The sequence below is a fragment of the Colius striatus genome, chromosome 20 (assembly GCF_028858725.1).
Source record: "Colius striatus isolate bColStr4 chromosome 20, bColStr4.1.hap1, whole genome shotgun sequence".
NCBI lineage: Eukaryota > Metazoa > Chordata > Aves > Coliiformes > Coliidae > Colius > Colius striatus.
Window position 1 is genome coordinate 934,345 of NC_084778.1, and position 18,910 is coordinate 953,254.

At 42.9% G+C, this 18,910-nt stretch overlaps 1 protein-coding gene across 2 annotated transcripts; it reads right to left on the reverse strand.

Moving 5' to 3' along the window:
* Window positions 1-9,998: 9,998 nt before the first annotated feature.
* On the reverse strand, window positions 9,999-18,603 carry WSB1 (WD repeat and SOCS box containing 1). Of its 2 annotated transcripts, none has more exons than XM_062012348.1 (9): window positions 18,467-18,602; window positions 17,692-17,860; window positions 16,806-17,074; window positions 15,855-15,986; window positions 15,367-15,467; window positions 13,015-13,187; window positions 12,537-12,650; window positions 11,655-11,762; window positions 9,999-11,140 (listed from the first exon to the last, which is right to left on the reverse strand). In XM_062012348.1, exons 1-9 carry the CDS (start codon window positions 18,504-18,506, stop codon window positions 10,981-10,983), a joined length of 1,266 nt encoding a protein of 421 aa, XP_061868332.1. In that variant the 5' UTR covers window positions 18,507-18,602; the 3' UTR covers window positions 9,999-10,980. The 2 variants fall into 2 exon arrangements, with proteins under 2 accessions (XP_061868332.1, XP_061868334.1); XM_062012350.1 differs by lacking the exon at window positions 9,999-11,140 and adding an exon at window positions 11,169-11,364 and having other exon boundaries at window positions 18,467-18,603.
* Between the last annotated feature and the right edge of the window lie 307 nt (window positions 18,604-18,910).

Below are 18,910 nucleotides of genomic sequence, written 5' to 3' on the forward strand. Positions count from 1 at the left end.
CACTTGTCATACAGGAGGGAAACAAGTTAACTGTGTGATTGTCAGAAAAGTGACTGCAATGTGCCCTTTTGAGGTGGATTATTTTACTTCCTCATGTGTTCAGATATATCAGTAAGGACTATAGTCTGGATGATGTCCCATTCACTAGGAGTGTAGTATGTGTTCTGGAAAGCAGTGAGTATGAGCCCCTTGCACATCTCTGCAGATTTTATAAGAGCCATAGCAAACCCAGGGACTGAAGTGTGTCTGAGCCAGTGTGATTGATGACTACGTCAGTGTTGGTGTTGCTGTGGAGGTGACCGTAAGCTCATCTCTGTACACCAGCCTAGGCAGGAAGGCCAGAGCGTACCCGGAGTTGCTGAGGCTTCATGAGCTCTCTCAGAAATGAGCAACATGTATGAGTTTTACTGACGTCCCCTGTGCCTTGAGGTGACCCAACAGTGAGAAAACATTGCACAATTCTGCATTTTCTCCCAGTCCGGGAAATTACTTAAGAAATTGAGCTGGCTGGACCAATGTGTTTGTTGCTACTGCTTTTGACGTGCTGCAGCCACTACCCAGATGAAAACGTCCCTCGGGGCTGTAAATCCCCATCTCCCCTCCCTTGGACGGTGGCGTTGTCTCTCCCTGCTACCATGGGCTCTCCAGCACAGCAGCGGCAGTGCCAGATGGTCCCGAAGCAGCGGGAGCGTTTCGTAACAGGATTCAGTGTATCCCTGCACAGCTACAACTGCATACTGGGCAGGGGCTGGGCGCTAGCCTACGTCCCCAGCCCCGCAGAGGCGTTTGTCTGGGCCGCAGCGGGGTTGCCTCCGGACGCGGTGGTTCCCTCTGCAGCCGGGCGGGCTGGACGCTGCCCGGGAGCTCCTCGCTCCGGCCCCGCAGCCCCCCGTGGCTCCGCAGCGGTGCGGGAGCGGGGCTCGGCGCTCCGTGGGGGGAACTGCGAACAATCGCAGGAAATGAAGAAATGCAATCCTGCCGGGAGACAGCTATTGTCATTCGAGGGACTTAACACGCTGGTGTCCGGGTGCCGCAGGCCGCCGCCTTGCAGACACGGAGGGTTTCCGTGCATGTGTGCACACACAGGGCTAGAGAGTGGATGTATATCTTTCTCCCGCTTATATTTTATGTTTTGTTTATCTCCATCCGTGAATTCTGTAAAATACAACCTAGAAATCCTCCTGTGTGCTTTAACTGAGCCACATGCAGGACAGATAAAGGACCTACTCTCTTTAAATGTGCATAAATCAAGAGCAACTCTCTTGCAATCCCTGGACTAACAGCTGCACATATAAACTGAGAGTCAGACTTCTGCTTTCTGTCTGCTTGCCCCTTGTGTCCAAGTGCTGTGTCATGCACTTATATTTAAAGTGTAGACAAATAGAAGCTGCCCTCCCCACATCCAGTTGCTCAACATAGACAAGCCTCTTGCATCTCCTGTGGACCTATTATTTATGAACCTAAATATTCTTCATTATGCCATGCATTTATTCATGTTTTTGTACCAGGAGCCTCAGTCAGGGATGCCTCCCCACTGTTGGAGTCACTAGGGAATATAGTTAGGCACAGATCTAGAATTTGGTTCTTGCCCCAAAACATTTACAATTAATCTGTGTGTGTGTATGTTTATAAAATAGTAGAGCTGTGTATACTTTTCTATATATATAAACCTCAGGAACAAGAGAATATAGGCTGCTTCAGAACATGGAGTAAATCAGCAGCAGTCTTAACAGGCTCATTGCATACCTCATTGTCAAATCTACTTTCTTCTAAGCACTGCCTGTGAGTACAGTTTCTCTTTTTGTGAGCATGGTGGAATAAGATGCATTCCAGGTGATTTCTTACCTCCCCACCTACCCATTCCCTCTCTACCAATAGCTGAAATGTGGAGGCAAGTGTGAGGGTTGACCTCAATCCATCTCTGCTACATGGTAACACACTGTGAGTTACTCAGTCTCATGTCCTGGTGGAGTATTTTTTCAGGTGGCTGTTTTAGTAGTTTGAGTCTTAGCACTGGAGCTGTACTCTGTTGGAGAACTTTTGGGTTCAGATCTTTCCCTTCTTTGTTTCCTGTTGTTGAGGTTGTTATTTTTATAAACACAGCTATTCTAAAATCATTGCTGATGTCCTGTATAAGCAATATCCCACTTTCTTCAAAGGTATGGTTGCTAATATAAGTTTACTTTGATGTTCTTGGCACAGCTTTGTCTTCAGCCCCTAATGTGTAGGTCGTAGCATCTCTGGTCAGGAAAAAGAGCTCCTGGCAGTGGCTGTTGCTTAAGCACAGGTGTTGTGCAAGCTCAGAGGAAGAGGATGTTGGACCCCTTGGGCCCAGCACAGAGCTTTGAAGTCATTTCAGGCTGGTGGCCAGCTGTAAACTCAGTAGATTTATCACAAGTGTTTCTGGCAGGCAATGTGTCATTCAGCAACCACAATGAACACTTTCTTGTGGACAGAGCCCCGAGTCCCTTTTGGCATCCCTCCTTTCTTGGGGATGTAAGGGTTCTGAGGCACGCCATGGGATTCTATAGTGTAACACCCTCTGTGTCCATGGGGGAATGCTGATGTAAAAATTCTTCCTGAAGGGAATTCTGAGCACTTTACTTGGTGACTCTGCTGAGCCTCAGTCTTAGCAAAACGTTCCTACCGTGTCTTTCAAAAGCACAGAGACAATTAAAATAGCTCCTGCTGCTAGTGATGATTTCATAGGAGGTAAAAATAAACAGGGAAAAACAAACAAGACACAGGAAAGGTGTTTTGTGATGGCAAAGTGTCCTAACACAGAGACCCTAAAATAGGAGGTGTTTGTGTGTTGAAGCAATTTCAGAAAGAGATTTGGCTCCTTGTGCAAGTCACTGGCTCAGCATAACTCTGGATTTGGCCTGTGTACACATTAAGAATTCCCTTACAATTTCTTTGAACACAGGTAAGATCAAATCTTTTGCCACAACACTGAAAGTTTGCCGCTGTGATTAGAAACATCATTGAATCCAAACAGCAGTGAGGAAAGTAATGATGCCAGCTTGATAGGGTTGAGTTTTTCCTGTGTGCTCAGGTGACCTGTTGGCAATGACAGATTTTCAGTGGGGCTCAGCACTTGGGGCTGCATCTGTACTCCTGAGCTCAGTGGCTCAGCAGGCATTGAGCTATGACTGCTGGCATCCTGGGGATGCAGAGTACATCCTTTCAGCTAGACCAAGGTGGGTAGTTAAAAGCAGAGTAGCAATGTGGCAAGTTCATTGCTGGGGAGAGGAGCCCAATAGCTAGCAAGAAGCCAGGTATTTTATTGCAAACTAAAACCTCAGGGCAGTTTTGTCATCCAAGATCACTGACCCTGCTTAGCTGTGAGATTTTGTGCCCTGTAATCCCACATTGATCTGGATTACTTCTTTATTTAAAGAATCTGACTTCCAGCAGCCACACCAGGTCTCTGTGGCCCAGCAAACGAGTCCTGAGCATCACCAAAGAAAAAAAGTTCTATTTAAAACCAAAAATGACAGTGACTAATATTTGGCCTCAATTAAAAGGCCAAGGAAAACAGGAGAGCATTATCTCACATAGCTGTTACCATTTTATTAGTAGATTAACTAGTTTAACAGATCTCATTTACAGAGAAGTTTCTCAATGAAGAAATGAAGAGTTAGCAAATATTCAGCACATTTGTGAAGAAATAAGGCATCATTAAATTCTGGCTTCTCATCACTAACAGTCAGCCTCATTTATTTTGTTTTTAAAGAAAGGATAGACACATCCATAATGCAAGTATTAACCAAAGACATAGGAAACCCTGGTCTGACACACACTTTATGTGTGTCTGGGTAAGTTCCCCACCTTCTCTGTGTTTCAAATATACTTTAGAATTTCTCTGCCTCCCAAAGATGTCACAGTGTTGCAGTAGGTGACACTTAGGTGCCGTAATAATGAGGCTGTGATAGTCATGCTACATACAGAATTGGAGCTGAAGAATATCACAGGCACAGTAGGTGTTTAGGCACCATTTGCCCTGAGTCACAGTGCATGTCATCCAAGTCCCTTCTCTCTGTAAGCACCTCTCTCATGCATTTTCCTAAACATTCTCCCACGCCTTTGCTATTTTTAGCCTCTCCACTCTGCTGAAAGAGTCTTTTTTGCACTCTCAGGTATTTCATGTGACTTTGTAAACTCGGGCAATGCTCACTCAACTCTCTTCATCATTATAACAGAAACAAGTCCTAAGAGATCCACTCTTAAACTTCCGGTTTAGGCTTCTTCCTAAAAATAGTCCTTGGATTGCATGTGGACTAGAGACATGATTTCATACCTGCTATTCCTGGAACTTCTTTCCTGACTATGAGCACCACCCATTTATAACCCCTCCTAAATGCTTCTGGGGTTGCTTTGTCAACAAGGAGGAGACTCTTTGTCTCCATTGAGCAGGTTCTGGAGACAGGTATTCCAAGGGACTCTGCATTCCTGCCACCCTGTTTTGTGTTTGCATTCTCATGCTGCCAGTGTTTCCTATTTCACCGTTACCCCCAGAGCTGTAATGTAGTAACCCCACGTCTGTAAGTCTGGGAAATAGCTGTTCACATCCATGCTGCCATATTAGAAAAAAACTCATTTTACAGTATAGTGTTCAAGATGAATGAGAGTAATTCTTCCACATTATTTGCAAGACCCAGGTTGGGGTTAGTGAGCAAAACAGAACATTAACAAATTGCAACAAAGCCTCGATTCTTTAACAAAATGTCATCTATGTGTGTCAGAGGAACAAAGTTGTTACAAAGATGGAAGCCTATAAAGTGGTGACTGATGGCTTCATTGTGTTTGGGACAATTTCAGAAAGCAATTCCTCAATACTTGCTGGAAGAGCAGTTTTTCCACTCTTCTTAGGCTGGGAAGACAGGCTGGTATTTCCAGAAGTGATGAAAATAAGTAGCTTTAGCTGGAACTCTCCTTATGCTTTCCAGCGAAAGAACTCTGCCAATATAGCCTCTCCAAACAAAAGTGTGTTTGTTCGCAGGCCCACGAAAGTAGTGCTTGCAGATGATAAGTGAGCAACTTTAAAAGGGGAGACCAAGTTTTGATAGATGCCAGTCTCCTGTCACCATCAGGCTGCCATCAAGCTCTGGTGATTCACACACAAAGGCCTAGAAAGCTGTGCATAAAGTGTGATTTCCTTCCTCTTAGTCTCTGAGGGCAACAGTTCACATGTGGCCCAAATAACCTTTGGCCTTTGAAAGGATGAGCGACTAAAGAGTTGACAGAGATGGGTATTCAGGAAACAAAGCTTTGAAGTCTTACATTTATTTGGGTTTCTTTGACTTCTTGTGTTTCATGTGTTGATTCTTTCCAAGTTACAGCAGGGGAAACAAAAGAAATCAGAGATTTGCAGACCTGTTTCATACTTGGTGAGTGTGTAGAACACTGAGTCAGTTGCACCCTAACCCTCTCACACTCCCCTGCTGGCCTCCTTGCCCCTGTGTCCTCAGAATGCCTGAGAGACTGGGCTTGGTGCCTTTTGGTTGCTCTGGATGAGAATCCCTTTGCTGTCAGTGCAGCCTCAGAAATACCTTTTGAAGAAATTTAGTATTGTAACCATTGCAGCTACTGAAAAGTTAAATTTTAAGTAAAGCTTGTTAAGTCAGGAATACACTCCAGGATCTGGTCCCATGGCAGCTGACACCAAGCACGAGAGATGGAGAACAGCAGAGATTTGCTAACACCGGGATGGTGTATTTCTGGCTATGTTGCTCTTGTTTGCAAGCTGTTTCTGCAGTTACAGAGCAGGTAGAAGCTTGGCAACACAGAGTGCACTGGTTTTTTTTTCAGAATTATGAGGCAGCAGCTTCCTCGGTTTCCATCGAAGAGGCTGTTTCAATTTCACACCAGGCGAGCAGTAGCGTGTGTCACCCAGCAGAGAGCACTGCGGGCCTGGGAAGGCTCTGCTCTGCTCTGCTCTGCTCTGCTCTGCCAGCGACCAGTTCTCACAAATCGGTCACAACAATTGTTGGGTTGTTGGTTTTTCTTTTCCCCCTGGTAAATGAATACAGTAACAAGTCAAACCAATCCCAGCTTTTCAGAGTTGAACAGATCACAGTTAAGGTCCTGTGTGAAAGTAAAAACTCATCAGGATACACACGGGGTCAGAAGCGGGAGTAGTGCTGGCAGCCACACTCATCTGAAGCGGGAGGGTGGCTATGAAATGCCAAGCCTATCTTTAAAGAGGCTGTGGCCTTAAAAATTACATGATCCAGGTGCCTTGGTACTTCTTGATTTCAGTACAGAAATAATTAGAGATCATGTTCTCAAACACTTCTCTAGAAATATAACAAATCTTTGCTCTTGGTTTGAGGTGAGATGCAGTTCAGATATTTCTGTTCTGGAAATTGAGCTTTTAAGAGCGTGGTTTGAAATCACAAAGGTCATGTTCTGAAAGAGCAGAGAAAATCAAGGCAGCAGCAAAGCTACATTTGTGATAAATGAAGTCAAATCTCTGGAGCAGTCCCTGTACACTGAGTTTAATGTGCTTATATGTGATATTTGTCCTCAGATGCAGGACAGACGTGTGCCAAAGGTACTGTCTTACCACATTAGGGAGGAAAAGCAAATTCTGAGGTTGGCCACAGTTTTCCTTCGAGGCTTTCTGTGCCTCATTTATTTACCTGTAAGTGAGGGATTATGTTTTCTGTTCACAGCTTGGTCTCTTGTCTGTTTAACTTAGGAGTCCTTTGGACTGGAAAGACTTGTTTATTAAAAGGTTTGGATGCTACTGTTTGCACAGCTTAAGAAAATCCAAACATTTACAGATTTCCATAAGCATTCTGAATGCTGTTATTCTGTACATTTCCCCCTGTATACTACTGACTTATATTTTGATTAATGTATGATTTGAGATAATTGGATCAAATACCAGTTCATTTCTGAAAATAAGCAGTTAATAACATCTGCTGTTGAAGCCAAGAACTATTAGAGAGTAAAGAAAAAAATGGAATAAAAAGCCTCTCAACATCAGTTTTCTTATGAATTGCTAAACAGAACTGAGACTAGAAGGAGGAAGCCATTCTACACGCATCACATTCCAGCTGATATATAAGGATCTCTGTTAGGAAAGTCTGAGGTCTGGCTTAGCTTTCTTGGGCAAAGAACTCCATAGGAACAGGGTAGTTGAAGAAATTGTACATCCACACAGATGGGCATCTTGAATTAATTTCTTTTGGATCTGTCGCCAAAAGCGTCGATGATCTGGCCTGCCTACTGCTGTGCAGACTGTAGCAGTTCTGTGTAAACCAAGCCCTCCAGGTCTGATTATGCAGATTAGCTGCAAAGAGACTCTTCCTTGCCAAGTACAAAGATGTGCACTGTGTATTCCACAGCCCCAATGAGTTTTAAGCTAGGGCAGGTCGTTTTCTGTTGTTTAGTGACTCAGGCCTTTATCAAAAGCGGGTCACATCAGAAGACACTTACAACACTTACCTTGGCTGAACGCCATCCTGGCAGCTCTTCATCAAATGCAAACCTGTAAGCAGGTCACTCCACTTCCAGCTTTTCTAGTGTCTCATGAGGCAGTGGACACATTAAACAAACCTTGTGAAGCCAAGCGGTCTCATGAAGCCTTCTCCTGGGACACCACAGGAAATGCACACACAGATGCTGCCTCTCCAGAAACAAGATTATTGTGCCAGTTACAGCATGAGTACCAAGTTTTCCCAGGCTTAGGAAACAAACCTTAGTGGTGAGCTGGGCATCACCATGTTTGAATTACACGTGGATGGAAGCACTCAGCTCCTCATCAGTCATAATCAATGTACCAAACTTCCTTTTCTTTATCACAAGTCTTTTCTCTGCTGTGAATGTGACTTATTAGGATTTGGTCATTCGTAGATCAGATTAAAGTCATGATGTGCTCTTTTATTCATGATGTTGTGTTGGCATACAGTCAGGAGAGAGTTTATAGGCAGTAGATCAAACTCACCTATGATAGCACTGGGATCAGACAAATATCATTAGCAAATTGCAGGTCAGATTTAGTGCTGGTTTATAAACATAAAAAAATGTCCAACCCACCTAATTCTTGTTTGTTCTCCTGAGCTGCTTCACTTCAATAGGGCTGATTGAACAGTGCCTTTGGGCTCCGTGTCAAGAAAATCACTTAGGATATTAGAAGCCTCCCTAGATGCCAGGTGGCCTGTAGCCCTTCTAGGGTGTCTTCCTGTTTTGTGGCTATGTTGCTGAGGTCTGTAGGCATGGTGTAGTTGCTCAGCTGCCTCCGCTCCTGGAGGGATGCTTATGTCAGAAAAGCCAATGGCCTAACAAAAACCAGAACAGCTCTCTGGATTAGGACAGCAGCAAACAGATATCTCAGTCTTGTGACATGCCACATCAGGATCAAAGTTCTTGCCAAGCTAAGTCTTCTCACGCCCGTTATCTGCAGTGGACCTTGGAATTTTTTTTCATTTTTATTTTTTCTTTCCCCTGATGCAATTAAGGTGAAGCAATATTTCTCTTTTAAATCTTGCCTCTGGACATGTTTCTTCTGCTGTGACCACAAGGAGCTAGTCAATAATTAATAGTACCGCTATAACATACCCTGATGGCTCCTGTGCACGTGCAAAGTAAGATGGGAATTTACACTGCTGATAGCATAGAGAGGTATTTTTTTCCTATGCAATTGTAATTGATTTTTTCTGTGCTGGTATTTATATTGCTACAAGACGCTTTTTGCAAGTGATGTTGTGTCATTTGAAAGCAGATTAAGATAATCTTCCCAAAGAGGTGCTTGTCTTCTGGAGCAGGAGGTAACAGAGAAGGAAGTAGCATCAGTAAATCTTACTGATTTAATTATAACGGTTTAATTAGGAAGAGAACATGTATCCCCAGGTCACTGACATGATGAGCGTTTTTGTTTGCCGTGTGTACATATCACGATGGGATTTCTGTGGCCTAACATAACTGAATTCTTAACAAAAAGCCCAGAGAAAAGCGGAAAAAAGCATAATCTAACAGAGCAGTAAATGACACCATACACATACAATGTTCTTTTATAAGTTACTGTGAAAAGATGTGCTTCTCATCTAATTGCTCAATTATTATTTAGCCATCTGTCTCTTAAACTGACAGTTATTGACAAAATAAAAAAGAACTCAAAGCTTCTGTTGAATTGCATGGCTGTTTCCCCAGTTAACCCTATCTGTCCTGAACTTCTGATCTGAGGAGTATAAATGCAGCCAGAGTGATGCTGTAAGTTGAATCATATCCATCAGAGCAGCTATTTCTGCCCTTATGCTTTCAGGAGATTAAGGGTGTGTTCAAGGTAGAGACCTGTTGGCATGCCAAAAACACTTTTTCTGCAGAATGTACAAGATGTGGAAAGATTTGTTTACAGTGGTTGGAAACAGTGTCCAGGGAAAACTTCCTGGAAAATAGGCCTGGGCATCTGGGCTGAGCTTTCTACAGCTGAAGATTGCTTGCTTGCTGTTGTGGTTGTCTCTCCTCCTTTGTGTGTGTGTGCAAACAAATTTAGTTACATGGAAAACAGACTGAAATACCTTGTTACTTCTCTTTCACTGGCAAGTGTTGCCAGTTGCCAGTGGTGTAGCAAGACACAGAGGAACAGGGAGATTTATAGTTTTCTCAGCCTAAGGCCTGTGGGGCTCTGCTCACCAAGAGTTCTGCCTTCTCATAGGCTTTTCACACTTCCCCCAAGAAAATGATATAACCAAAAAATACACCTGCCAGTGGGACCAGCTTATTGAAGGAGAAAAATGCCTTCCAAGGCACTCTGATGCTAATAGCATGTCTGAGAATGAATGAATTTATCTCACTATACTTATTTTGTATAGTAGCTAAGCTGGTGAAAATCAGGAAGGAATTTAGCATCATCCAAGCAAAACATAAAAAAATGCATTGATCAGATGGGGTGGGGTGGAATCTCCTTTCTAGACACAGTCCTGCGGCAGCACATCCCCTGGAACTGCTGCGGGTAGACAGTTTTGATAAATCAGTCATGAGCTGTGATATCCAGAAACTTTTATACAAGCTTTTAATAAAAAAATTCAACAAAAATATATATAATCAGGCATTTTATGCAATGCATACATTCTTTATATCTGCAGGTACAGATAAATAACAGAAGGCAAAACCAAGTATTTTGCTTATCTTTGGCCATTAACCAATAATCACCCCCAAAGAGATATTACAGGGTTAAAGAATAATACACTGAGTCTGTAAATTTGTCTCATTACAGACAAAGTATCAGGCAATAATACAGTAGTTACATGTTTAGAACTGTAAGGAAATACTTCTTTAACACTGCCTAATACTGAAATTTTACCTGGTTTGCTGCCATGGAACTTAAGGCCTTCTTTAGGTGACATGGAGGCAACCTTTCTGGGTTTACATTAGATATAGTCCAACCCTTACCTTTCCCTACTTCCCTTCACCATAGATTGCTCTAAAAAGCCAAGCTGTACCTCTTCAGGAAAGAAACTAGTATGAATTCTTATCAGTGGATCAGTTTCCTGAACCCCAACCACTGTACATACATATAGAGCAGTTAAGCTTCCTTAAGTCAATATTGTTTCTAACTCAGTGTCTCAGAATAAGCTCTCCTTCCACTTTACAGCACAGACTTCTGATGGCTCTACCAAAGCAACATATACATGATACACATCAAAATAATCAAAAAAGCAAACTGTAAAGGTACATTGGTAACATGTAGCAGCTTGTGTCTATGTATGTACATGTTTTCACAGTTACATTTTAGAAATCTGAGAACACCAGGAATACTTCTACTGTGTTTTCTATAAATATTTTTAAATTACCTGTCAGGCCTGTTAACAAAACAACATTTAGGGTCTCACTTTAAATAGCTCTTGAAAACCTGTAGAATTTTAAGCTTAAAGGCTGTAAAGTTTGAGGACTCGTTTAAAGTGTTTAGCCAGTTTCAGCAGCTGGGCCACCTGCCAGGTTGAGTTGGTTTTGGTTTCTTTAATGATAAATTCAGATCTGGTAACAAAGGAACTCTACCACTTTAGGTGGGATAGGCAAGTTCCTGACTTGGCTGGTGGGCATCACTCTTCGAATTGCCATGCGACACAGATGTTGGAGACTGGAAACTTGTCTTGGAGTTGCCCAGAAGTACACGCTGCCATCCTGTGTTCTGCACAAACAAACAAACAAACAACCCCACCAGAATTAACCCACAAATTCTCACATACATTGTTAGTCAGGGGCAATGTGTGGTAGACTTCCTGTGGCTTAGTTCTGGCTGTTCAGATTCAATTACAATAGATGCCAGCCTTCTTTTTCCAAGCAGCAGAAGCACAACAAGCAACTTGCTGATCTATGTGACAGGCCTGAGCCAACAGCTACTGAGTACAGCACCTGAGACAGAGTAACAGAGATATATCACCTGACAGTAAGATTTATTATCTAATGGTCTTTTCCCAACCCACATGTTTGTAGGTCTGTCCTTTATTTATTCTCAAAGATAAGAAATTAGTTTATCAGTTGCTTGATTTTGCTGCTATTCCAGGCACGTTTAAACAAATAGTGCTAGAAGTAAGTTAGAAGCATCAAGCTTCAAATCACAACTGAAGATTTTTAGAACGCTCAGCCAATAAACTTTTTGTGTTACATTAATATTTTAGGAAGAAAAAGAAGTATATACTTGCCCTGCAGCTAGAACACTGCCATCAGTAGAAAAAGTACAGCAGAGCCCATTGTTCAGAGGTGCAACTTGTACAGGGTATTCTTCATCAATTCTCCAGAATCTTACCATTCTGAAAATGAGAAGAACAAGGCAGCAAGTTATCAGAATAGACATTTAATTCTGCCTGAGATTTTCTCTGACATTGCACAAGAAACTAGTCTGAAGCAGAGCTCAGGGAATTTTTATAAACATTGTAATATACATTCAAGGTGTTTCAGATTAGACCTGAAATGCTAGGCCTTCTTCATTTTGGATGTGTATCTTGATCTGTACTACTTAATCCATTTTAACTCTGCCAATTAAAAGAAAAGATAGATTGCCTTCAACAGCAAAAAAGTATAGGTTTAGACAATCTTTTTTTCAAGTGTTATAGACCAGGAAATCCCAACAATCCTTGTCTTCATTTGAAAAAAACCCTACACCTTCCTGTAGCTAGTTTAAATCCCTTGCTGTCACCTTGAGAAAGCACTCTTCATAGTCTTAAAATACAGCTCTCCAAAATATTTTCAATGTTAGCCGAAGTTGAAGGTGCCACAAAACACTTCTCTTTTTGCTTTGGAATCTAGTACTCTACAAAAGCCTTACCTGCATTATTAACTCCATTTGGATTTTTCACTTTTAGCAACCCCCTTTTGTTCTGGTTTCAAGTGCTACACACTGCAGTTATTCACATCACCTATTCTGTACTTAACTATTTCTGCAGTCAGAGCGAGCATTAACATCCAGCAGACCACTCTTCCACCCAGATCACTAGAAGTCCTTTCTGATAAAAAAAAGCTTAGTATTTAGAAGTTTATGTCATAGGGGAAGCACTAGAGTTTAACAAGCCTTTCCTCATACTTACTTATCATCAGCAAGGCTTGCAATATGTAGTCCATCGTGACTAAAAGATACTGATCTGACCCATCGGTCATTCGCACCTCCAGCAAATATTGGAGTAGGAGGGGGAAACAGATGCCTGGAGAGAGGGAGAGAGACACTCAGCTCACAGCATGTTTAATAAGTACAGAAACGTTTCCTTCAGCCATGACTAGCAAAGCTGGGGAAGAAAAAATGAACATTCCACTATGAAATCAGGAGTGGAGATTGCACCACTGTATCTTTTGTAGTACTGAACACTTGAGTTTTGTTGAAGATGCTTCAATTAGAATTTAAAGCACTCCTATTGTAGTGTGTACTTTCTCAGAAAGATACTCTCCCTTGCCGTGCCACTTCAGGATTTCCATCAGCCACTGCTAAGATTTTTGCCAAGACTAAGTGTTAGTTGAATACACACACCCATTAATTTTCACTCTATGAGGTTTCCAGATTTGACTGCTTACCCAAATTCCATGAGAATAACTCCAACATGTGGGTCCCAGACATAGACTCGAGTATCATAAGATGCAGTAGCCAGTAGAGCTCCATCAGGAGAAAACTCACAAGCTACAACATCATTGTGATGCCCTTCAAGTTTCCGTATCATGGAGTATTTATCCATATCCCAGAGAAAAACCTGCAATTACATAAGCTAATGTTATAGCTCTGCTCAGAGATGCAACGAAGCATTTACTTTTTCTTTAAAGAATAGCTGCTAGTCTTATTTAGGATTATATTAAAATCAAGCATTATGAATTACTACAATTACGAAATATGCTCAGTGTCATACTCAGATTAAAATCAAGTTTTAAAAATAATAATTAAAGCAGACATGCAAGTTCTAACTGAAGTTTGTTAAATGTTATTAACAAAATAAGCCAAAATATAAGATAAAGGCAACACGATTTAACCATGTAGCTTACTGAAATTCATGTATTACAAACTATTTTATTAAAATATGCAGAAATAAATAGGGTTAAACTCTACAGTCCCCTCTGTTCAGTAACTACCCAAATTTTAAGAAATATACAGACAGAAAATGTAAGGTTAACATATTGTTACTCCAGTGGCATCCCTTTGAGTTTAAGATCACTTGTTTACAATTGGCTTGGATCACCAACGTCATCCTAGGAAGAGAAACAGATACTGCAAGCAAAAAGAATTTTCACAGCCAAAAGTTACGTCTTTGGCAAAACAACAGGGAACTCTAACCACATTATTAGAAAGAATCTATGCATTTTAAATCAAGTTAACAATTACAAAAATGACAATAATATTACAATTTACCCAGCTAATTACATACTGTAAAATAAAAACTGACAAAAGAAGATAGTATTCTGGGATTTTACATGCATTTGGACATGATATAGCATCAAAATAAAGTCTGTGCAGAATTACTTAGTAAGAACAATCTATGTACTGCAGCATAATTTTACAGAAAGTAGGAATCTTTAGAATAAGATGTAATGTCCCTAAAAGGGCTCATTGAGGTCCCTGATTTTTTTTTTCCCTGACTCAGTTTGACTGCACAGATGAAATACTGACACCTTGGATAAATGTCTGTGTTTGACCAAAGCAAACACAGCCTTAGTGCCTCACATAGCTCCTAAAACTGAACCATTTTACACTCAGTTACAAACGTGTTACCCAATTTCTCCCAGGAGACCCTAGCATTCCATACAACTGGAGATTTAAGTTGTAGGGTCAGTGTGCTTCACTGCTGTGAGAATTATTAAAAAAAACCAGAAAGAAAGAAAGCAGAAAGTGGACATCAACCAGCACCTGCGTACGTACAGGACTCCTTGCAGTCGAATGCAAGGTTACTTCGTCCTACGGTAAAGTTCGCCCCCAGCCTGGTAGCCAGAGATGCCACTCTTTCTGCCCAGCTAACACCATTGTGCTCCTGTGTGAGTGGTGCCAGCTTAACCTCAATCACACCAATATTGCTGCCACCACCTGTGACAGGGAAAGCAAGAAGCTTATGGAAAACACACAGCCTAAAGATATCAAAGTATACATCCATATCTGCTCTAGTTTAAGAAAAAACAAAACCCAGACCTCAACTATTCTCTACCAAATCTGCACTGAAGTATAAAATGCATTTGAACAGTCATCCATATAAAGTGATATCCAATGACTGAACTGTGCTTCTGACTCAGTATCACTAGGTGCCATTAAACTACCTGCCAAGCTCCTGTAACTCGACAGAATTCCTCTTTCTGTTTTATCCTAATTCTTCAGTGCCAAGAAAAGCAGCTTATGGCATATGTGCTTCACCTGCACTGCTTTCAGTTCTCTAGCAGAGCATTAGAATACAGATGAAAACAAAACCAGTACATTGTTCTTTGTTCTGTATCTTTTACATATGAGGGCTACTTGTACTGGGAAACAGGTTAGAAACATTTTTGTTCAGCAGGAGGTACGACTGGCTCAGACTTTGCAAAGTCCTTCTCATTCAGCAGGAAATAGAAAGGATAAAATCAACAACAAAACCAACAAAATAGTTTTATGCATTAATCTAAGTGTCTTTTAAATTGGAAACTTTGGTCATCTGGTTTTGCACTATGAGCACGTGCAGATCTGTAAAACCATCTCTCAGAGAATGCTTACAGTTTCTTCAACTAAAAGCAGTGCAAGTTCCATTCATGAATCAGTGTCTCAATGCACTATTTGCTAGTTCAGTTTCATGCACTCTTTTACCATCATAAAACATTAGAAGTTCATGACACCGAGCACAAGCTGAATGTTACTTAGATTTTAAGATGATTATGCACGTAATTCAGTAGATCTAATGAACAAGAAACTCTGACACATACTGCTTTACTAGCTCCAACAGAACAGAGAACAGAAGAGTCTGGAGAGAATGCACAACCATATACCCAGTTCTGATGTCCTCTCAACACTTTCATCATATTTCCTAAAAAGAAAGACATTCCTGTAAGAATTGAGTCAATATTACAAAGTCCCACTGAAAAGCTTTTCCAAATGACTTCTTTATAACAGTTTACACTATTTTTACAAGTACCTTGCAGAGTCATTGTACACTGAGACAACAATTCTGTCATTTGCCCTCTAAATTCTATGTCCCCATTCAAAAGATCCCTTCATGAACTCTTACGTTCCCCCAGCACCAGCTCAGCCTTTAGGGTACATAGAGGCAATATCAAGAGAGCATACCAAGTGAGTCACTAATAGAACAAAGTTGATGTTTTAAGAAATGCTGACCTGAGTTTATAGCAATAAAAGAGGAGAGTATGTGGCTATTTCTTCTCCGTGTTACAGCAGATAAATGTAAAATACATACCATCATCTTTCAGGTCCCAGACTCTCAGTGTCTTGTCTCTGGATGCAGACACTAAAATCAGGCTGCCATCTGGGGCAAAGGTTAAATCTCTAACAACTTCTGTGTGGTCCATCAGGTTAAGGAGGAGTTTTCCTGTTACATGAAAACACCACAGTTTAAAAGGAAGGGCTGTGCTTTTATTGAGATCAAATGCTTTATGACTACAAAGACAATTACAGCACGTAAACCACGTTTTCTCTGTAGGAATGCTCCCTACAGTAAGAAGCACGTGTATCCTTTCAGACTCTTCCGTACTGAGAGGTGACTTTCTGAAAAGGTAGTAAATCCATATGCTAAAACCATATGGCTCAGAAATAAGGAAAGACTTGTCTTTTCACAGACATCTCGTAAATTTAAGTTCTGAACAGAAAAAAATTACTCAGTCATTAGTTCAGTTTTCATACAGCTGAGCTCTCTTCCACCCTAGCAGCTGCTCTCAGCTACACCGAGATCCCATGATTTCAGGTTCAATCCCCTATTTCAATAATTACTTACTTTTACAAAAAATAAAAGCTCTTTTCAACATAATCCTTCCCCACACTCATGAACAGAGAACCACCTAATGTTCTGAAAGTTTCCTTTGCTCGGAAGTCTATCAGAACTATAACCCAGTGGAAGACTTTAGAGGGAACAACGAATATACACAAAGTTGACCACATACTTGACCATTTTGCAGCGACAAGGCTTCATCTTGGGCACCTCAAAGCATGCCCTGAACCTGCTCCTTCCTCTAACAGTGTCTGAATGTTTCTAGTTGCAGGAGTTTGTGCTTTTTTCTTTTTAAGATTATTTCATTTCTATTCAAGGTTCAGCTCCCAATTAATGTTCTGTAAGGGATTCATTCTGGGTATTAATGATGTTACTGCTGCATGAAGTGACAATCAGGTGCCGGGTTCCTCTCACATACTCTACCTGTGTACACATCCCATATCTTGATGCGCCCGTTGTTCAGGCCCGTTGCCAGCAGAAGCTGGTCTTGCCCAAACTTGAAGCGGTGCCATTCTATATTGACACAGCGGCTCTGCTTCTCAGGCACCGAGGACCCAAAAGCAAGGCTCCAGACGATGTCCCCACAGTCTATGACGTGTTCACAAGGCTTGTTTTTCTGACCACTGTCACTGTTCTGCCTTGGAAGTCTGGTACTGATAGAATTGGCAACATTCTTTGTGCCATGCAACGAGCTGCAAGACAGACAAAGCCCACAAAAAATTAGCAGAAAGTATCTAGAAACAGAAATACAACAAAAAGGTCTTTAAGATGCAATAAAATCTGTGAGGTGCCACAGCTGATGCTTTGGAGGCCCATCATGATGCATTTTTACTTTCCAAATAATAAAAGCAGCTTTTTCTTACAAGTGTCAACCTGTTACACAATAGAATCCTGACAGCAATACATTAACTGTTAAAAACAGCATTTTCCAGCATTTACAGAGAAACAAGTTACAAAAGTTACTAAAATGTTCTGCTAAATAAGTTCCCTGCAATTCACTGACATGCATTAGAATGCAACCTGCAAGTGAAAACAGAATGTGTCTTTTGGAACTTCCCTTGCATTCTGACAAGAATTATAAAGAAAGAGGCTCAAGTAAATTCCTAGAAGGCAAAACCAAACAGCTTTCTGATAGCAAATGCTAAAAGTCCAGTTCTGCCCAAGTCTTTAAATTGCCTTTTCCTCTGTTTCCCCAAGACACCAAAGCCTGCAAAGCCAGTACATGCCTTTTATCCTATTAAAAGCAATCTCCTGTTTTGCAATTCCCATGTTTTTCAGGTGAGTTAAAAGCCAGAGGGTTTTGTCTTACAAGTTATGAAGGCACTGAGCCCAGGGGACCAGCTTCACTATGCGATGCCCTTGTGACCAAGCAAAGTAGGATCCATCGGGAGCGAACGCAACAGTCCAGTTTTCACGCCCACACTTCTTGTCAAAAGGAGAAGTTGGGGCTAAGAGTTCTCCCACTGCACGTGAGCGTCCTGAGGAGACAGCAAGGAGGAAACCCCGTTTTGGAAATAAAAAGAGACAGCACAATTTAACAGTGACAAGGAAATCAGGCAGTATATTATTTTGCTTTTATCTCGTGATACTTGGAGTAATTGTGGAGGAAATGTCACTGTGTGACAAGTCAGCTGCAGAACAGACTGAGTCACTAAGGAGCAACAGCGCAGCGTTACAGCGTCCTGGTGGCCATGCAGGCAGTGCCGCAGCCTGGTCTCGGAAGCAGCCGCGCAGCACCCACCTTTTACATGGGGAAGAAAGGGCCAGTAGCTGCAAAAGGAACCTAACTGCTATTTAGCAGGATTTTGGCTGTTCGGGGAAGGCATCCTCTCAGCAGAATGCGTTTGGTTAGTTTAAAGCGGGCTGTGCAACCGACCGCCACTCCCAAAGCCAGGACGGCGGCGTTTCCTCCCCCATCGCGAGCTGCTGCCGCTGCGTACGGTGAAAGCCAAGCGGCCCCGGCCGAGGCGAAGGCACCGCCGGCCGCTCGGCCCCGCCGCCCCTCGCCCGCCCCGCCGCCGGCTCCCGCCGCCACCGCCACAGGCGGCGCCCGCCCCGCCGCCCCGGCCGCGCCCGCGCCTCACCGATGAGCTTCTCGTTGAGGCTCAGGGGAAAGCTGGCCATCGACGGGGCCGCCCTGCGCACCGCCTCGGGTCCTGCAACGGAGCGAGAGCGACCGCGGCTCGCCGGAGACACGGACACTGGGACAAAATGGCGGCGGCGGCGCGGGGTGTAGCGCGGGGCGGGCCGGGCCGGACGCGCCCTCCCTCGCTCCTCCCGCGGCCGCGCGGGGCCCCGGCCGAGGGGCGGCCGCTGCCTCAGGGCCCGGCGCCGCACGGAGCCCGGGGCTGCTCTGCTGGGGCTGCCTTTGCTCGGGCTGCCCTTGCTCGGGCTGTCCTTGCTCGGGCTGCCCTTGCTCGGGCTGTCCTTGCTCGGGCTGCCTTTGCTCGGGCTGCCTTTGCTCAGGTGCTCGGGCTGCCCTTGCTCGGGCTGCCCTTGCTCGGGCTGCCCTTGCTCGGGCTGCCTTT